Source organism: Nicotiana tomentosiformis, chromosome 3 (assembly GCF_000390325.3).
Source record: "Nicotiana tomentosiformis chromosome 3, ASM39032v3, whole genome shotgun sequence".
In the NCBI taxonomy this organism is placed as follows: domain Eukaryota; kingdom Viridiplantae; phylum Streptophyta; class Magnoliopsida; order Solanales; family Solanaceae; genus Nicotiana; species Nicotiana tomentosiformis.
The window spans coordinates 93455203-93475939 of NC_090814.1; the positions used below are offsets into that span (position 1 = coordinate 93455203).

At 36.1% G+C, this 20737-nt stretch overlaps 1 protein-coding gene and 1 long non-coding RNA gene across 19 annotated transcripts in view; both read right to left on the minus strand.

The window, feature by feature from the left end:
* Positions 1 to 20737, minus strand: part of LOC117277243 (uncharacterized) — a 50796-nt gene that overhangs the window by 13808 nt on the left and 16251 nt on the right. For 2 of the 18 annotated variants that reach the window (XM_070197262.1, XM_070197263.1), the window contains exons 4-10: positions 12632 to 13091; positions 12495 to 12520; positions 12337 to 12377; positions 11090 to 11254; positions 10730 to 10792; positions 8766 to 9938; positions 7582 to 7846 (exon numbers count right to left, since the gene is read on the minus strand). In XM_070197262.1, coding sequence (XP_070053363.1) covers positions 9838 to 9938; positions 10730 to 10792; positions 11090 to 11254; positions 12337 to 12377; positions 12495 to 12520; positions 12632 to 12667 — 432 coding nt within the window. In that variant the 5' untranslated portion in view covers positions 12668 to 13091 and the 3' untranslated portion in view covers positions 7582 to 7846; positions 8766 to 9837. Of the gene's footprint in view, positions 1 to 7581; positions 7847 to 8765; positions 9939 to 10729; positions 11255 to 11878; positions 11962 to 12336; positions 12534 to 12631; positions 13092 to 20737 lie in introns of those variants that run through there. The other 16 variants (XM_070197261.1, XM_070197260.1, XM_070197257.1 and 13 more) reach the window with 16 other exon arrangements.
* LOC108949104 (uncharacterized) lies at positions 721 to 1854 on the minus strand. Its single transcript, XR_011415185.1, has 2 exons — positions 1756 to 1854; positions 721 to 1414 (listed from the first exon to the last, which is right to left on the minus strand). It is a non-coding gene; the product is annotated as an uncharacterized lncRNA (long non-coding RNA).

A 20737-nucleotide genomic window follows, 5' to 3' on the forward strand; every position in this document is an offset into this window, starting at 1 on the left:
AAATGGGTCTGGGCTAGGTGGAGGACAGTGGATTGGGCCATTGAGAGCTTTTGGCCCAATTTTGAACAAGACCAAACAATTTTCTTAATTCCCTTTCTTTATTTCTTTCTTCTTTTCTTTTTCTTTTGATTTTAAAATTCTAATTGAATTAATTAAAATCCCAAACAAACTAACTAAAATCCTAAATTAGATTCTAAATTAATCTATTTTGTAAAATTATCCTTAACTTATGCAATGCATGAATGCTTTGATATTTTTGTGGTATTTTCTTATAATTTTAATATATTAAATATGCAACTAAAATGCAAACAACAATTAACAGGATTTCCTAAAAATTCTATAAAAATTAAAATAATTAGAAAAAATCTATTTTATTATTATTTCTTTTTGAATTTTGTAGGAGTATTTTTAGTCGGGCAAAAATTACGTGCTCACTGGTATCCAATGAAAAAACAAGGAAAAGACCTGGGATGAAATTTGTCTTTGTGAGGGGTAATGACAGTTGAGTAACAGATGCACCCAAAATCTCTAAGGTGGTGATAAGTAGGGGTGGAGGAATGAAGCAATTCATAGGGACTTTTGTGATTAAGAATAGGAGAAGGAAATCAGTTAATCAAATAGGTGGCAGTTAAAAGGCAGTCACCCCAAAATTTAAGTGGTAGGTGAGACTGAAACAAAAGTGCTCTAGCAGTCTCTAGTAAATGTCTGTGTTTCCTATCCACAACACCATTCTGTTGGGGGTGTGAGGACAGGAGGTTTGGTGAACTATCCCTTTGTCTGAAAAGAAGAGGCAACCAAAAGAACTAGATCCCAGCTCTAAAGCATTATCACTCCTAACAGTTTGAACTTTAGATTGGAATGGGGTTTCAACCATAGCAATAAAAGCCTTGAGCAAATCAAAAGCATTGCTCTTGGCACCCATTAAATGTGTCCAAGTAGCTCTAGAGTAGTCATCTACAATAGTTAAAAAAATACCTAGAACCATCATAGGTAGGAGTAGAATAGGGTCCCCAAGTATCTATGTGTATTAGCTGAAAAGGCTGGGTGGAGTGAATAGAGCTATAAGGGAAGAACAACCCGGTCTGCCTAGCTAAAGGACAAACTGGACAAGTGAATGACTGTTTGGAAGACAGTTTGCAATTAATACCAGAAATGCATTTCATTTTAGAGAAGGGAATGTGGCCAAGCCTGTAATGCCAAACAACATCATCTTTATTCACATTATGCAAAACAATACGGTATTTACAATTGCAGTATCATCAGGTACAGAAATAGGAGCAGAAACTGAATTAAGCAAACAAGAATTAAGGGAATGAGGTAAAGGAGATGATGTTGGAGTCCTGGCCTTCTGAAATAGTTTGTAGAGTCCATTGTCCAGTCTACCAAGAACCATTGGCTACCTCACTGAAGGGCCCTGTAGGGTACAAGCAGCCTTGGTAAATTGTACAATATCATCATCATGGAAAAGTTATTTGTACACAGAGATGAGATTATATTGAAAACTAGGAATATAGAGCACATTATGAAGAATCAAGTCAAGGAACAAGGCTAAGGAACCAATATTAGTGACCTTAACCTTATACCCATTAGGAAGAGAGATAAGGTAGGGTACAGGAAGTGTCTGAACACTAAAAAGCAAATTTTTAAGGTCGTTCATGTGGTCAAATGCCCCAGAGTCTATCACCCAAACTACACTATCTATCTTAGTCAGCATACATGCACCATAAGATACACCCTTGTGAGGTAATAACTCACTAGCAAAGTTGGCAGAGGCAAGATAGTTGGTTGAAGAAGTGGATGATATTGATGAAGACAGTTGAGATTGCTGAAGTAATATTAGCTGAGAATATTTGTAACACCTCGGAAAATTTTAAAGTATTTCAGTATAAAACCCCATAAATTTCGCAATTGGTGTCGGAGTAGGCTTACATGTTTGAGGATGCACCGAAAAGTAAAGAAAAATTTTTATGCAGTCTATTATGCAACTGCATAATCACTCTACGGGCCGCATAATGGTCGCAGAAGTGAGCAGGAGAAGGGCCAATCTGGGGGCAATTATGCGGTCGGCTATGCGACCACATAACTGTTATGCGGTGCATTATGCGATCGCATAACAGTTATGCGGACTGCATAGTGACCGCATACACGGACAACTTTTTGATCATTTTGGTCTGTAATTATGCGACCGATATGCGGTCGTATATGCGACCGCAGAACCTGTTCCGGAGCTCCAATTTTGAGTTTTTAAAACCCGATCCTACTTCATTAAATACACGCAAAGGGTCATTTTTTAGCAAACATTCTGATATTTTAGAGAGAAGGAAGAGTGTTTTAGAGAGAGAGGAAACCCTAGGTAAATTATTCATCAAGTTTTGCTCAAATCTTGGAAGATTAACAAGGAAAACCCACAAGTTCTTCACCTAAGAGGTAAGATTCCATACCCTAATTTTTAATTTCGAATTTGGGTAGAAGATGGTTGATTAGGAGTATGATTCATGGGTATGAGATTATTATTTATACATGCATGTATCAATAAGAATTGTGGGAAGATTGTTGAGCCGAACTAAGTAAGTATTGGGTTGTGAAGTAAAGAAAATCTTGTAGAAGAACCTTGTAGTTAAATTTGCACACCTAGTATTTGATAAAATGCTCAAAAGAGTTGAGACCATGAATATCTACCTAATTGTTGTTAAATTTTGTTATATCTCAAAATAGATCGGGATTGCTAAGAATTCTGGATCATTCTAGAGTTAAGGAAGCTCGATTGAGGTATGTTGGCTAAACTTTCTCTCTTGGAATTGAATTCCATAATGTTTCCGTAAGTTTCAAAGCATGGGTTGCGTATTAAAAGGTTAAGACTTTGAGTCGTGTTTCAATGAAAGATAGTATGCCAAATTATGTGAGAAAATCTCAATATTCTTAAGACTCTTAATTGCTCGTATGTGTACCTAAAGTTTTGATTTGGAAATGTCTTATTGTTGATAATCTATAAAGATGGTTGAAAGTGAAATAAGTTAATTGGGGATATAGAGTGTGGCCAACGTGCCAAGAATTTAAGTTATGATTGTGTCTAGTAATGCAAATGATTTGAGAAGATGCGATAAAGAATATGAAATGAGCCTCGACTCAACTGTGTTAAAAGTGATTTGAAAAATAGAATTTGCCTAAGAGCTTTTGTACTGAATTCATGCCCATTAGTGGCTGCTTTAACTAATGCTTTGCTTTATAAATATATCTAATGTGATTCGAGTTCTATATACTCATGTGTTGAACTGGTACATTGTTATTTCTAGGGAAGAGCATTGTAAGAATAAATGATGTATTAATTGTTTATGATTTTCATGTGTGTTTCTATTGTTGGATGGTATGCCTTCTTTGGGAAGAAACCATTTGTGTTTGAAGTTTCCATTTCAAATGGATTTGAAGTATATGATTTCTGAAATATCCTATATGTTAATACTTGATGGTAATCTTTGAAATTGAAAGTGTGGAATATGAAATACGGCCATCGTGCCAGGAATAAAGAATCTTGTGAATGGCCTAATGAGCCAAGGAAATATTGTCGTTGTGAATGACTGGAAATACTAATGAGAATTTATACAATGTGAAAGATGTTGAGGTGAGTACAATTGTATTTATGATATTTCTGTTTGCAAATCAAATCAAAAATATTTTTGAGAGCATCATTAGCAATACCGAGGAAGGGTGGGTCATAAGGCCCACACCTGAAACTATACATGCCGTGTAGGGGTGGATTGTGATATTATTCCCCTTAATTGGAATCTTTGTAGATTGGAAAAGTCAACCCGCATGGCATATGTGGGAAGGCGGCCTAACTGATCGGGTGAAAATCAGACGTCATATTGCACATATGGTGGTACTACTCTTGGTAACAAGTTTCTTTCGCATCACATGTCAAAACACATTGTTCGTGGGGAGATGGCCTATCCCATCGAGCGTGATCGGACTCCGTGCTAACAAAGACGGTGTTATATCGGTGCTAATGATCTCCCAACCAAAATTTTATATGAAGTTCGTATTTTGAAAAGTATTATGTTTTAATTGAACATTTGGATATTGTTGATTATAACTTGTTGTTTTTATGTGTTGCCTTTTCTTATATGGGCATTCTATTTTGAAAGAGGACTTTTAGCTATGCATACTAGTGCTATTCGACAGTACTAACGTCCTTTTTGCCGGGGGCGCTGTATCTTTAATGGATGCAGGTGGTTCTACAGCAAGCGGCATTGATCAGTGATAGCAGTGCACTCTTTTCAGCTGATTTGGTGAGCCCCACTTCATTTCGGGGTCATGTATCTTTTCTTCTCATGTACTGTGTTTTGAGGTATAGCCGGAGCCTTGTTGTCGGCATTTTCATATTACTCTTCTATTATATTTAGAGGCTCCGTAGACAGGTTGTGGGTTGTGGTTGAATTTGGGAATTGAACTTACAAGGTCATTGGTATTTGGAAATCATGTTTTTCATTAATTTTATAAACTCGTAATATTTTGGAAATTATGAATAAAGCTGCTAATGAGAATGAAAAAGGAAGTTGTTAATAAAATCTTTTCAGTGAATGGTTAATGGAGTACATCTCCTCTTTATTCATGGATGAGTTTGGGTAGGAGAAAATCTAATAGGCTTGCTCAGCCGGGTTCTCTCGGTTGAGTGCCGGTCGTGCTCCCCGAGTTTGGGACGTGACAATATTGGTCCTTAGTAAGACCAGAAACTGGATAGGACTGTTCAGGAGCAGAGGCACCTTCAGGACCAGCTGACATAGCAGAAACACCAGAGGTATCCACTTCAGCATGGGCAACAGACCTTCTGGGAGGAGGAGATCTATTTGACTTGACGTTTGGAGGACAGCCATGGAGCTTATAGCACTTATCAATGATATGTCCAGGTTTCTTACAATACTTGCAGACAATAGTAGACATGTGAAGCTCCAAAAATGCCTTAGAGGTAGTACCAGACCTTTGAGGTCAAAATTTATTTTGGGAGAGGGAGGAAGCCTGGATACACCAGCACTGAAAGAAACAGAATTGGAGGCAAATTGAGTTCCAGCAGAAACTTGCCTTTGCTTCTCATTAGATAGCAAAATCCCATATACATTACCAATGGAAGGCAAATGTTTCATCATGATAATGTTGCTTCTTGTTTGGACATAAGTATCATTTAGTCCCATAAGGAACTGGTAGACCTTTTGTTCCTCATCTTCAGCAGACTTACCCCACAAGTACACATTCGAACTCTCCCAGCAGACAAAGACGCAATCACATCCCATACTTGTTTAATTTTGTTGAAATATGATGCTATATCCATGGATCCTTGAGAAATATGAGCCAGTTCCTTCTTTAGCTCAAAGATTCTAGCACCAGCAGCTTTCACATACCTCTCTTCTAACTCAGTCCAAATATCTTTAGCAAACTCAGAGTATTCAACACTACTGGATATTTCCTTGGACATAGAGTTAGTCAGCCAAGAGACCACAAGGTCATTGTAACGTTGCCACTGTCTGGCTAGAGGAGAACCTTCAGGAGGTCTTTGAGAAGTACCATTAATGAAATATAGCTTGTTACGAATATACAAAGCAACTAGGACATTACATCTCCAATTGCCATAACAACTTCCATCAAAAGGACTGGAAACTAAGGAAGTTCCCAGCACGTCTGATGGATGGACATATAGGGGGTGACATGGATGGGTATAATCATATACATGGAAAACTAGGTGTGAGGGAGTAGAAGAAGTCGCATTAGCACTGGTGTTATTATCGTTTGTCATTTCTTCAACAAATTATCAACCAAACAACACAATACAGATACACATCTATAGACCAAATAGGCATGCAATTTACAATAATGGTGAATGAAATGATACAAGATTATCCAGCTCTTTTCACGACCGGAAAAGAGAAAACAGCCTTCAATCACAAACGAGAAAGAAGAAGCTCCGGCTTGACAGTAGACGACTTCGAAACCCTAGCTCGAGATGAAAACCACGAAATCCCCAAATCACATCACCAACCAAACAATTTGAGATCACAAATGCTGAATATGTGAGAATCCAACTAAGAAGTCAACAAAAATCAGTAGAAGTGGTTGAAGATTATCGACTTTAACTCTAAATGAGTCAGACATCACCTAGAACGAAATACACCTCCGAAATTGACGAAAACAGGATCGATCGAAAGCGGAGAACGTGCCATAGAAAGATCTATACTCTGATACCATGTTAACTTGACATATTTCTGAGATTGAGAGCCTGAGAAATGAGAACACGAGTGTTTCCATTAGAGAGAGAGAAAAGAGACTTCTAGATATTTTCATTATTTTTGTAAGAATGAATGATCTGTCAGTGTACAAAGAAATACGGCCTACATTAAATACAAGATTGGGCCAAAAGGAGTATTACATGATTGGAAGATTTTCAAAATTATATATTTACATTAAGTGCACACCTATTTGAAAAAAGGAAAAAAAGAAAGATAATGAGTTTTATATCAATTAATAACATAACTATAGCAAATGGTAGCATAACTGCTCGGATCTTTTGGCCTTAACACCTCGATTATATTTGTAACAAATTTATAGCATGAGTTATTTATATTAATTCAATGACTATGTGATACATGTTTCAACGTACAGTATTATTATTATTATTATTATTATTATTATTATTATTATTATTATTATTATTATTATTATTTACGTAGTTTATTAATACATATTTTTACTTTAGTTTATCATTTAACTAAAGTAAATTAGCGTGATTTAAGTGAATACCTAGTACATGTAAATTTTTATTATTTAGATATCATGGGCAAAGTTAATATACCCACTAAAAGGTGACAAAAGGGTGCACCCAGCGTAACCATAAACTTGTGATGTATAATTATACTAGGGATCTTTAGACAAATAGTCAGCCATAATCATTACTTATTTTTTCTAACCATATACATAAATTATACATTAATTATACATAATTATACATATATAATACATAAATTATACATATATTATACCTCCACCGGTAATTTTTAATTTTAACATTTGGATGAACGGTTATTTGAGTTAAATCTTCATTATACTAGGCAAAGATAGCCCGTGCCGCAGAATAAAGACCTAAAGTTGTTCGTCGGATGAAACCGAGAACCGAAAGATGTCTATCAAAGAGCCCCGATCATATACCCGCACTGAAAGCAATTAAGTTAGCGTTAGCTTTTTTTTCATTTCGCCAACTCAGGTGTTTAATTAATATACGATATTATTTTGCCAACTCACAGGTGTAAGCGCTATAATACAGTGTTGACTGGTGTGCTTTGGTGTAACCGGGGGCTGGAACCAAAGAAAGACCATCTCGTCTTTCCGGATCAATAGCCCCAATCCCCAGTACAGTGTTGACTGGTGTGCTTTGGTGTAACCGGGGGGCTGGAACCAAAGAAAGACCATCTCGTCTTTCCGGATCAATAGCCCCAATCCCCATCTTTTCAAAACATGTCTTTTACAGGCAGGTCGAAACATCTCCATCCTTTTCATTCGGTGTCATATCCTACGAATATGCGCCGAAGAACCTTACTATTATTGTAACTATTATTTTATAATCTAGTATCAAATCAGAGAGATAACATCACATGCTAATTGCTCGATACTATTTTCATGTAAATTGGAACAAAATATCCACTCATGGATATTGTAAGAACTGACAAATAATACTCTTTACATTTATGGCGGCACCATACAATCACATGCTGAAGTGTCACATTCTGACAAACGGTGATGCGTTTCTCTTGCTGTGTTTAATCTTCTTCTTAGCCATTTTGTTAGCAGTTTTTACAAGAAATACCTGTACACAGTTATGAAGTAATGATCAATTGTCAGTGCTCATATCACAAACAAAGAAGAGAAGAAAAAAAAAAAATAGACATCTGCCAAACTGATGGGCGAACAGTGAAGAACAACAAAGACCAGAATTTTGCTTCCAAAAAATCTTCAAGTATAAATACAGGTACTGTATAAATCATTTTACATATATCACAATTGACAATTAATGCTTTATCTACAAGCTAGAGGTTCAGATTTAGCACAAACTGATATGTATTCATTCCTTTAAAAATACATTTTCCAATCAAGAAACTCAATCATGTGACGAAAAAAGTTCATAATACTTTGATCTCTCATGTGCTTCTAGTATGACATGTCTGCTTTAAAATTAGTTTCATATAAGGTAAGATTCTCAAAATGGCCGTCATTTACTACTGTTAACCTAGCACTAAAAGAATAACAGTAAATACTTGCCTACTAATGAAAATGCAAAGCTTTGCTTCTGAGAGTGTAAACATGATACATAGAGGTGCTTTTAACTACCACACTTTTGTTAAAAATAGCTTAAACCTTCTAGATATAATGTCAATTATTGTATCATGATGTTAATTGAAACTTCTCTGTCCTCCTAGTCAAAGAAAGCATGGCACATGAAGGATACATAGGAAAACCCAAGCAATTTATAATAGCTTGACTATTACATTTATTATGATGCATCATATATGTAGGCTGAGAAAATTATTCTTTTTAAGGAAGTATTTTTTTTTAAAAAAAAGATTGAAAGAGTAAGACATGTTTCAATACCTTGTTTAAAAATACGCACAGGTAGCTCAATTAGATTATAATTATAATTTAAAGTGTAAAATATGATTTAACAAGAAATTCATTTGGTTGAAAAAGAAAAGTAGCTAAGTGTCTCATTTACGATGGAAAGCACTTACCAGACTCTATAGATTCAACAGGAAAATCCACTGCATCTTGTGTTTCAGTAACTAAATGTGCCTTCCTGCAGATTCACCAAATCCAGCTTCTTTCCCAACGAACTTTTAATTTTATTGACTTCATTTCCTGCAACTTCGATAATTTCATTTTTACCATGGATCTCCTATCAAATTTTGTGTTATATTGAAAATCAACTGGTGCAAACTGGTCAAAAGATACAAGGAGAGAGCCGCCAGAAATGTCACTTTCAGAGGTCTACATTCGAATTAGCATTCTTGACTATCCACAGGTGCTTCAAGATCTTCTGAAGGGAAAGTCTCTTTGAGAAGTTGTCCGCAAGAACTGGACAAGCAAATGTAATATCGTTATGCATTCTTCTTCACCAAATTGACGCAAACATACCTTCTAATAAACTTACTTTCTTTTTTTCACCTCTAATAAGCTTACCTGACTAATGAGATTCTTAGCTTCAGAGACATCATGTGTTATCTATAAACAACAAACATTAGACGCTGCATCCCCTAGTGATTGTGTCGGAAATTCATGAAAATTTAGCAAATGAGACACAATTATATATATAAAAAAAAGATTATAGCTCATGAATTGTGCTCACATGACAGGAGCAAATATAATTATAAACACAAACGATATCATAAAAATTAGAAGTATCAGCAGTGTACTATTGTCTCTCTCTCGCTCTCTTTCCATTTTCGTTTCTCATTTCTACATTTTGCCAAATCAGTTTCATTTCCAACAACTTGAGGGACCTATGAGTAGTGAATAAAGGAAAATTAAATTGATCAACTTAGTTTATGAGAAATTCATATCCAGTAAAGAACAATTAGAAGCAATAAGGAAATTTGTTTTTGCTACCTGCATTTTCCCCCTGTTTACACACTTATAAGGAGGAAAAAGAGGGAGGTGAGAAAGAAAAGCGGTACCTGTGTGTCCTCGTCTGGGCCAACGATATCATATTCAACTCTTAGTGCTTCCATGCAAGAGGTACACATGTTTGCTTTGATATTTCCATGCAAGAGGTACACACGTTTGCTTTGATCAAGCTGATTACCTCTAAGGCCATTTTCTTGTAACAAGATCGTCTTTCTTTGTCCAGTTGAACGATTTCTTACATAGCAATATATCACTCCGGACATATAACCCGCACAACGTATCTGAAATAGTAGTAATTAGTGAAATAAAAAATCTTATAAACTATCGAAGTAATTCCATCTCCTACAGGAAGAAACATTTACAATGCTAATATCCTAGAAACCTAGGAATAATACTTACTTTAAATATGGTAGACTTGAGTTCCTACGAAAATTAAAGTTATTTTATAGATTTATAAGAGTGAGCCTCTTCTGTGGAATAACTTAATCATGTATAGAAACATAATCAATTCATCAACCACATGAGAGTTGTATGTAGTCTTTCCCACAGAATAACCAAAATATCTATGCCTCAAGATGTCATTAACCAAAAAGCAGAAAAGGTTCAGACTACTCCATTATTGAGTGCAGCTATGGTCATTTTCCACCAAAACTTATTAACAGATTGATCTAACAATCGCAGAAGGAAAGCATGTCATAATAACACTGTAATGGAAATGAATTAACAACTAATGACCCCTTCATTCAACTTCAAAAAATTGAAGTCCAAAGAAAAAGGGAAGAATAGAAAAACTTAAGCATGTCAAATACGAACTTAATCTTTTATAAGTAAATAATAGTAGTTATATTAGAGAAGTAAAAGCAATACAAATGGATAAAAGGAACTATATTTCTAGGGACAAATTAGTGACTGCTAAAAAACTGGCTCTCTAAATTCTCCGTTTTATTTTCAGCTACATACAGATAACTAACTATGATAATAAGGGAAACGATAAAACCTAATATAATAAAATTTATCTAACTTGTTGGAAAATATAGATCAATATTAACTTTTTCAGAATTGCATAACTGACCTTGTGAAATTTTGTTCAGATAGCCTTTCTCTATTCTCAATAAGTTCTTAATACCATTACCTGCTACGAAATTGATAAAAAATAATCAATGAGTAAATACATGTGCAGAATCAGTTAACAGAAGAGCATTGACTCAGGAAATACTGTAATAGCCCTTCATTAAAAAAGAAAATTAATTCTAAGGGAGTCAATCGGGATAGAGGACAAAGGAGAAGAAGGAAAATTCTCACAACAATAGCCCACTGAAGTCCTCTTAGATCTGCAAATCGTCTCGATCTCTAAGAGGTCATTTGAGGCAATTTGGATGGAAAGAAGCAATTTGACACTAATATTTTGCAGAATATAAATTACTCAACTTACAATAGACTTCAGTCCCAATGTTTGAATTGGAGGGTGATCGATGGATGACCTGCAAGTAGACAAACACCATAGCCATGTCCAGTTCAATTGCATCGGAAGATGAAGAACTTATTGAATCAAAACTTTGTACGTTGTCCGAATAGAATCCACGTATACACTGATAACCTAAAATACAAACACGTATGTAGCTATTAGGTTAAATGACTATAATGCCCTAAATTTAAATTTTAATGACCACTAAGCAGCCATATCGAAACCCTTTCTCTTCTAATATGCTAGGTGGGGACCAACATTGTAAATTAAATAGTAGCTGGCGCATTCTTTTATCTGCCTTTGAACAGATTTGCTATAGTACAGCACCAAGATAACCTGTTATGAATCCAAATGCATGAATCATACTGTGATCAGGGTGATACTAGAAAGGTTATTTTGAATCACACGCGATGATATTAGAAACCAAAAGGTTTATCAGGGTGATACTGTGATCCAATTAAACACTTTATGTTAATTATTCTTTACACATATGGAGATTAGACACAAAATAAAATACCAAAATAGGCAACTGGATTAAATGGCCATAACTTCATAGAAACATATTTGCCTTCCTCCCCCTCCCTCCTCACATTTCCATGTGTAAACCAAAAGTTAAAAGGGGATTCAAATATATAGCGAGAGTGAATGCTATTAAAACGATTAGGAGCAAATAATTTATAAGAAAACGCCATTTTTCCCTTGTGGGTATAATAATCATAATCTGCATGGGGAATTTTTTTATAGAGAAAGGAATACCTGAAGAGCAAGGCGTCTTCAGTCATTTTTCACTACAGATTCAAAAGCACCAGGTTGAATCCTCAAGATCTTTTATGAATCAGCTACAGAAGAGGATGAATAAATCCAAAAGGCAACGAAAGCAAGAAGATTAAAATGATGTAGAATATTTCAGAGAAAGATAAGGCATCGATACGTGGCTTTTCCTTTTTAAGATCAAAGGACACGTATCTTAGATGATGCATTAACGGTCCAAAAGGAACTGGATATTATGCATCTCTGTTAGAGGAAAAGGAAAATTCATATCAATAGCTAGATTTTGCTAATTTTATAATATCCAAGAACATATTGCATGCTCATATATAAACTCCAAATGCAAGGAAGTTCATAGATAAAGTATTATATCCTAACCCTGAATCTGAATGTGAAAATTTACATATAACAACAGTCAAACATACAATAACAAAGGGCAAACTTACATGTCTTTCTCCATCTTGGTCCATCTTTAGCCATAATATTCCTGCAAAAGGAAGAAAGAGTTCAAAGCTAAATTCTTTCTATAACACAATTCTGATTTCATAAAGTTTTGATAGCTTATGTGGACAACTGTAATGTGAGCTTCAATCCACTTTAGAACCTTAGCCTGCCTCTAAGAATTTGCCCCTGGGAAAAAGATGTTAAAACACATTAGGAGGTATTATCAATTTATCATACTCTGCCATGTATGAACTTACATATTAACAGAACATAATTGAAAACGTTTTTCCCATTCACCTGATACTTCCTCGTTGAAACAATTGGTCCCACCATGTTATGAATTTAAGAGAGATAACAGATTCAATAACAGGAAACTTCTTTGATTCAATCTCAAACTTAGCAACTCTACTTACAATGGACTCAAAAAGTAAGATAAACACTAAAAGAAAGGAAAAATGAAGAAGGGGGAAGGTTCCAGACTGCTCCTTAGCAAAAACAAACAAAAAGACTCGGCATATTTTCTGCCTAATTAGGGAAACCTACTACTACTTATACTAATGTCTGTTGGGAATATTTCTCCAATAGTGCTCACAGTTGTCCTCGCATAACAGCATTGCAGGTGCCCTCTCTTATCCATTGGCTTTGGGGACCACAAAGTCCTTGAAATATTTTGGAGAGTTCACGCGCCTGGAGCTTCTCTTTAGCCCAATATCAAGTGCAGCTGGTCCAATACCTTGGTTCACAACATTGCCTACCCCTTGAAGAGGAACCTTGTCCTCAAGGTTCAAGCTGGGAAACTGACGCTGTAGCAATGAAGTATCTTCCCAAGTGGCATCCGAAACTGGTAAGCCCACCCATTTGACAAGGCATTGTGAAAGTTGATGTTGGCCCTTGGTAATGGTTCGATGTTGCAGAATCTCCTCAGGCAGAAGGTTCAGGGAAGAAGACTGATCAATCAAGTCAATAGGAGTAACTTGGTGCTCAGGTTTGCCAATGCACTTACGAAGAACGGAGACGTGAAAAACAGGGTGTATTTTAGAAGATAACGGCAGATCAAGTTTGTAAGCAACCTGGCCAATTTTCAGAATGACTTGAAAGGGTCCAAAAAAACGTCTACTGAGTTTGTTGTAACGTTGTAACCGGAGTGAAAGTTGACGATATGGACGTAGGCGAACATAGACCCAGTCACCTACTTCAAATGATATTTCCCGTCTCCCTTTGTCAGCCAACGCCTTCATTCGAGTTTGAGCCTGGAGAAGATTGGCCTTAAGAATACCCAATGTCTCATCTCGTTGGCGAAACGACTCAGTAATTGCTTGAGTAGTGGTGCCATCTATAACAAAACGAGAAATAGTAGGAGGCGGCCTGCCATAAACGACCTCAAAAGGAGTCATCTTGGCACTCGTTTGGAACGACGTATTATACCAAAGCTCGGCCCAAGGTAAAAGTGGAAACCATGTGTTCGGAGCATCAAGGGTAAAGCATCGCAAGTACTGCTCCAAACACTTGTTAAGTGCCTCAGTTGGCCCATCGGATTGCAGGTGATAGGCTGAACTAGGGGTGGTAAGTGGGCCGGGCCCGGTCCTAAGTGGGCTTCGCAGGCCCGGTCCTAAGTGGGCGGTCCTATGCGGTCCGGTCCTAAACGATCCCGGGCTTCGCGGGCTTATTGCTGGAACCGGCTCGGGACCGGGACCACGAACTAATGGTCCCGGGTTAAGTGGGCCGGTCCCGGGCCTAAACGGGCCCAACAGAAACTTTGTATTTTTAATTTTTTTTTTATAGAAGTTAGAGAAAAAAATAGTAATAAAGATATATAAGCTATATTCGATTTATATACTATATATACATCTTAAAATATACTATATATACATCTTAAGATATACTATATATATATATATAGTATAGTATAGTAGATCTTAAGATATATATACATCTTAAGATATATAAGCTATATATATATATATAGTAAGATGTATATATGGTATATCTTAAGATGTATACTATCGAATATGACTTATAAACTATGTATATATATTATAGTATATATATATACATCTTAAGATATATATATATATATATATAGTTATATACACACTATACTATATATACATATATATATAAGCTTATATATATATATACTATACTATACTATATATACATCTTAAGATATATAAGCTATATTCGATTTATATACTATATATACATCTTACTATATATATATATACACACACTATACTATATATACATAGTATATAAGTCATATTCGATAGTATACATCTTAAGATATATTATATATACATCTTAAGATATATATATATATATACACACACTATACTATATATACATCTTATATATACACACACTATACTATATATACATAGTATATAAATCATATTCAATAGTATACATCTTAAGGTATATATAATATATATAGTAAGATGTATATATATTATAGTATAGTATAGTATATACTATATATACAACTTAAGATATATAAGCTATATTCGATATATTCGATTTATATGCTATATATACATCTTAAGATATACTATATATACATGTATATCTACTATATATATATATATATATATCTAGTATATCTAGTATACTATGTATATATAGTATATCTTAAGATGTATATATAGTATAGTATATATAGTATATCTTAAGATGTATATATAGTATATATAGTATATCTTAAGATGTATATATAGTATATATATATATATATATATATATATATATATATATACTATACTATACTATACTATACTATAGCTTAAGATATATAAAAGAACAAAAATATTGTAAAGAGATATTCAAATCAATGCGTTATATTTTTATTATAGCATTAAAAATCATAGCAATATCTTTCTTAGTCTTCCTCCCCCTATGGAATGAGCACAACAAGGTGCTAATACCACCATTGAGAAGAAAAAGAAACTAATCAAGATGTGCCAAAATACAAGTTACATATTAATTTACATGGTATCTCTTACAAATTTCATAAATCCTTCAAGGTCCGGAGAAATTTTCGTTGGTGGTGGCGGAAATAAAGCTTGCTCATCACCGCTTCCAGGCGAAGCATCATCCTCCGCAAGTTCAGCTAGCATTTCTTCGTAAGCTTCGTCTACCTCTGGTTGTGATTCAGCAAGTCCAAAATTTCTTCTTTACGAACGGATCCAATCTCTGAAAAGTACTGATTTTTCCAAGCTCTCCTTCATAGACGCTCTATAATCACCGAGTTGAAGTCTTGCTTGACTGAAAGCGCTCTCTGATGCCACTATTGAAACTTGAATAGTTAAAATATCTCGGGCCATCCTTGAAAGAATCGGAAAGTGTTTTTCTTTGTCCTTCCACCATTCCAAAATATTAAAGGAGCCGTCGGGATTCACTTCCTCAATTCCCTGTGACAAATAAATTTCAAGCTCATTTAGTTGTGAAAAATCACTAGTACTAGAACCTTGAGAACCCCTGAACCCTGCCCAAGCACTAAGTGCTCTTACTCCCGTAGTTCTTTTAGATGATTGAGAACTAGAAAAAGAAGGAGTTAGAACATTTGGTCTAGCATGATCTAATGCAATTTGATAAGCATTATAAATAGTTTGAACATTTATTTTAATTGAGGCTATTGCGTTCGGAAGTATAGACAACTCCTCATCTTCAAGTGCTAAACCATTATAAACAGTTTCATACCAAAATTGAGGACCTCCTAATTTCATAGTAGGATTTAACAATGCAGCAATACCATAAATAGGGGGAATAGGGAAAAAATATTTTTTAAACTTTTTTTCTCATAGAATCAATAGCAAGTTGATAAATTTCCCCCCTCTCTGAAAAATGATCAAACAAATTTGCAAGTTCTTCAATATAAACTAAACAGTTAGAAATAGTAGGATAATATTGCCCAGAAAATTCATTTATAGCAATATGAAATTTTTCTAAAAAATCTACAAGCATTTTAATATTAGCCAAATCCGCATTTGTAAGGTGCTCATCATCATCACTTACATGAGCATTAAACGTTGAGTTTATGGGGTTTCTATATTCATATGCAATAACTAAACTTTCATACATGTAATTCCATCTAGTTGGACAAGGTTTAGGAACCTTTCTCTCTCTTAGGCCAAATTCATCGCATCTTTTAAAATATTCTCTAAGTCTACTTCTACAGTTTGAATAAAAAAGCCAATTAAGAGCCATTTTAACCTTTTCAATTTCAACATTTAAAATTCGCATACCATCACCCACAATTAAATGGTAAATATGACAAATACATCTAACATGAAAAATGTAACTAAATACAGGACTTAGTATAGTGGTAAGCAAGACTACAGCATTTGTGTTACTAGTAGCATTATCCATTGAAACTGACATTATTTTATCACTAATACAAAAATATCTACAAATATCCGCAATCGTGCTAGAAATAAACTGCCCTGTGTGACGTGAATTAATTATTCTATAAGCAATAATGCGTTTTTGCATTATCCAATGCTCATCAATCCAATGACTAGTAACAGTAAGGTAATCACAGTCATTACCACTTCTACCAATATCAGTTGTAATAGCAATACGACAATTTATATGAGTAAATAAATAGCGCAAATATTGTTCATATTCATGTTTATATTTATAAATATCACTCTTTACGGTTGTGCGAGGAAAACCTTTATAAGTAGGATTATAAATCTTTCTAATATAATGCACAAAGTGGGGGTTAGAAGGAAAACTATAGGGTAAGCACATAATAGTGACCATTTTTGCCAATTCTTCCCGATCTTTTTTTGGATCATAATATAAAATACCACCGGTAACAGTGTTAATTCCCGGTTAAAATTGATTTGACCCGGTACTAAGGTCAGCCTGACTAGGTGCACTTGTCCCCTCAGCCAAAGCTTTCATACGAAAATATCTAGCTTTATCTTGAGGGTGTAGCAATATGTGTCTAGTCAAACTTCCCGTCCCCCCCGACTTCCAACATATTGAAAAACTAACTCTTTGCCACAAGTTTTACACTTAGCCCTATTTTTTTCTCTTAGTTGAGTAAAAAATTGCCAAACAAGAGATGTTTCTGCCCGTTTAGGAGGTTGTCTAGAAAAAGTAGGGGCACTAATAGGAGGGTCAGACGGGGGATCATCTAGATTATTATTAGTTGGGTTAACTTCAGGAACAGGACTAGTGGGTGTATCATCATCCGGTTGCGTTTCATCAAAATCTATTTCTTCATCATCATTTTCATCAATAGTTGAATTACCATAAAGAGCATTCATATATTCATGGTTTAATTGTTCACCGGGTGCAATATTATGAAAAAATTAACTCTCGGTAAATTGTAATAAACTATTATCGCTATCAAGAATAGGAGGTGTAGGACGGGTAACATGTTTCGGTCAGAAAGCCGGGGGAAGTGGAGGAGGAACATATTGGCCACTAGATTCACCACTCTTCGATTTTCCCTTATTTTTACTAAACATATTTTTTAAGGAATAAGTCATCTTAATTAATCAAGCAAAGTAAATAAAACAAACAAAATTATAATATTAAAACTTAAGAGTTGGAACGAGTTTACCGAATTGATGAACAACTAGTTGGAAATTGATTATCGTTGAAGACTTCAATTCACCAACTTCACAATTGTTTCACAAAATGTAACAATAAAGTAAGCAATAGTAGCAATTATAGAAATAAATTAGAGAGAGATTGTGATAGATTGATGATTTTGTAAGAAAAAATTAAATAATGTTGGGGTATTTATAGTTGAAAATAGAGAAAAAGTGTAATTATAAAAAGTTTGGGATTAAAACAAAGTTGAGGGGTTAAATGGCTATTTCATAAATAGCCAACGGCTATTTTTGACAGCCCAACGGCTATTTTTGACAGCCTAACGGTTTTTTTTAAAAAAAAAAAATAGCCGTTGGGCCCGCTAGGCCCGCTAAGGGATCGGGCCGGTCCCGGGCCTAACGGGCCTAAATCATAGGATCAGCCCACGAGACCGGACCAGGCCCGCTAAAACCGGACCAAACGGTACTGGCCCGTTTAGCCGTTTGGCCCATCTGGCCCGCGGTCCCGGGCCGGTCCCGGCCCACTTGCCAGCCTTAGGCTGAACTACTTGCTAATTGCGTCCCCTGCAACTTGTTTACTTCTTCCCAAAATTCTGACAAGAATAAGGGGTCTCGATCAGAGATAATTTTAGTAGGGAACCCATGAAGACGAACAAATTCTTGCACAAAAACTGCAGCGATCTTTTGGCTGGTGAAATGAGGATGAAGGGCGATAAAATGTCCATATTTAGACAAACGATCAACAATGACCAACACTGTTGTGCGCCCATGAGAAGGAGGCAGTCCCGTAATGAAATCCATTGATATCTCCTCAAAAATTGCCGAAGGAATAGGCAAAGGCATAAGAAGGCCAGCTGGTTGCAGAGATGTATCCTTCATTTGTTGGCAGATTTGGCACTCCGACACAAAGGTCTTTACATCAGCACGCATGCCGGGCCAAAAGAAGTTTGAGGACAGACGATGAAAAGTCCTAGAGATACCAGCGTGACCCCCAACTTTTGAAGCATGAAACTCTGTCAAGAGAAGGTGGCGTAGATCTTGATCTTTAGGAATAACCAATCTGTTACGAAAAAGAACAAGACCTCCCTGAAATGAATAATGAGGTAAGGCGGCAGGGTCATTATTTAACTAGCGTTGGAGAGCAAGTAATCCATGGTCCGACCTGTTTAATTGCTGAAGTTTGGTAACTAGTGCCATCTCAGTAATTGCAAGAGTAAGAGACTGAAAGGAAGGGACTCTTGAGAGAGCATCAGCCGCTGCGTTAAGTCGTCCAGCTCTATAAATAATGTCAAAATCGTAACCAATGAGTTTTGTCAACCATCTTTGTTGCTCAGGAGTTTGGATCACCTGGTCAGTGAGGGCTTTGAGAGACTGTTGATCAGTGATGATCAAAAATTTGCGTCCTAATAAGTATTGACGCCATTTTTGTACTGCTTGAGTTATAGCAAACATCTCACGATGATATGTAGAGGCAACTTGCATGCGAGATGAAAGTTTTTGGCTGAAAAAGGCAATTGGATGACCTCCTTGAGATAGAACAGCTCCTATGCCAGTGCCAGAAGCATCAGTCTCAACTGTAAAGATTTTGTTGAAATCGGGCAGTGCGAGAACAGGAACAGAGCTCAAGGCATCTTTTAACATAGTGAAAGCTCTGGTTTCTCGATCTGTCCAGCAAAAAGCATCTTTTCTAAGAAGATCAGTCAGAGGAGATGCCAATTGAGCGTAATGCTTAACAAATCGACGATAATATCCGGTAAGACCCAAAAATCCCCTAACATCTTTAACAGAGGCTGGGGGTGGCCACGCGGTAATGGCATGAATTTTTGCCGGGTCAACTTGTAATCCCGCTGCCGAGATTACATGTCCCAGATAGTCTATGGAATTCTGCCCAAACTTGCACTTGGAGCGCTTCACAAAAAGGGAATTTTGGCGAAGGAGATCAAGGACCAATTGTAAATGAGAAAGATGATCCGACCAAGACGGGCTATAGACCAAAATGTCATCGAAGAAAACTAGGACAAAACGGCGAAGGAATGGTTTAAAAACAGAATTCATAGTTGCCTGGAAGGTGGATGGCGCATTTGACACTCCAAAAGGCATGACAATAAACTCATAGTGGCCCTCATGTGTGCGAAAAGCAGTCTTGGCAATATCAGAAGGATGCACCCTTATCTGATGATATCCGGCCAATAAATCAAGTTTAGAGAAAAAGCAAGCTCCATGGAGTTCATCAAAAAGCTCGTCAATGGTGGGAATTGGGAACATATCTTTGACAGTGATTGAATTCAAGGCGCGATAATCCACACAAAAACGCCATGTACCATCCTTTTTCCTCACCAAAAGAACTGGGGATGAATATGAACTAGAGCTTGGACGAATTATCCCAGCTTGAAGCATCTCATAGACTAGTCGTTCAATTTCAGTCTTTTGAAAATGGGGATAGCGATAAGGACGAACCTTCACCGGAGCAGAACCTGGAATAAGAGGGATACGATGATCTTGAGGCCTAGGGGGTGGCAAGACTGTAGCCGTAGCAAAAAGGTCAGAATAAGAATCCAAAAACTCAGTGAGATCAGACGGCAAAACCGGAGAAGATGACTCAGCCATCGAAAGCAACTCCAAACGGAAGAATCCTGAAACGGAATGAGTTTCGGTTAAACGCCTAAGCGAGGTAAATTAGACCTCCTCAACAGATTGAACAGGATCCCCAATCCAACGGATCGTCTCACCATTTGAATCAAATTGAAATAATCGTTTTGCATAATCAGTGACAGTGGGACCAAGAGTCGCCAACCATACATCACCTAGCACCAAATCGGCCCCATGAAAGTCAATAACA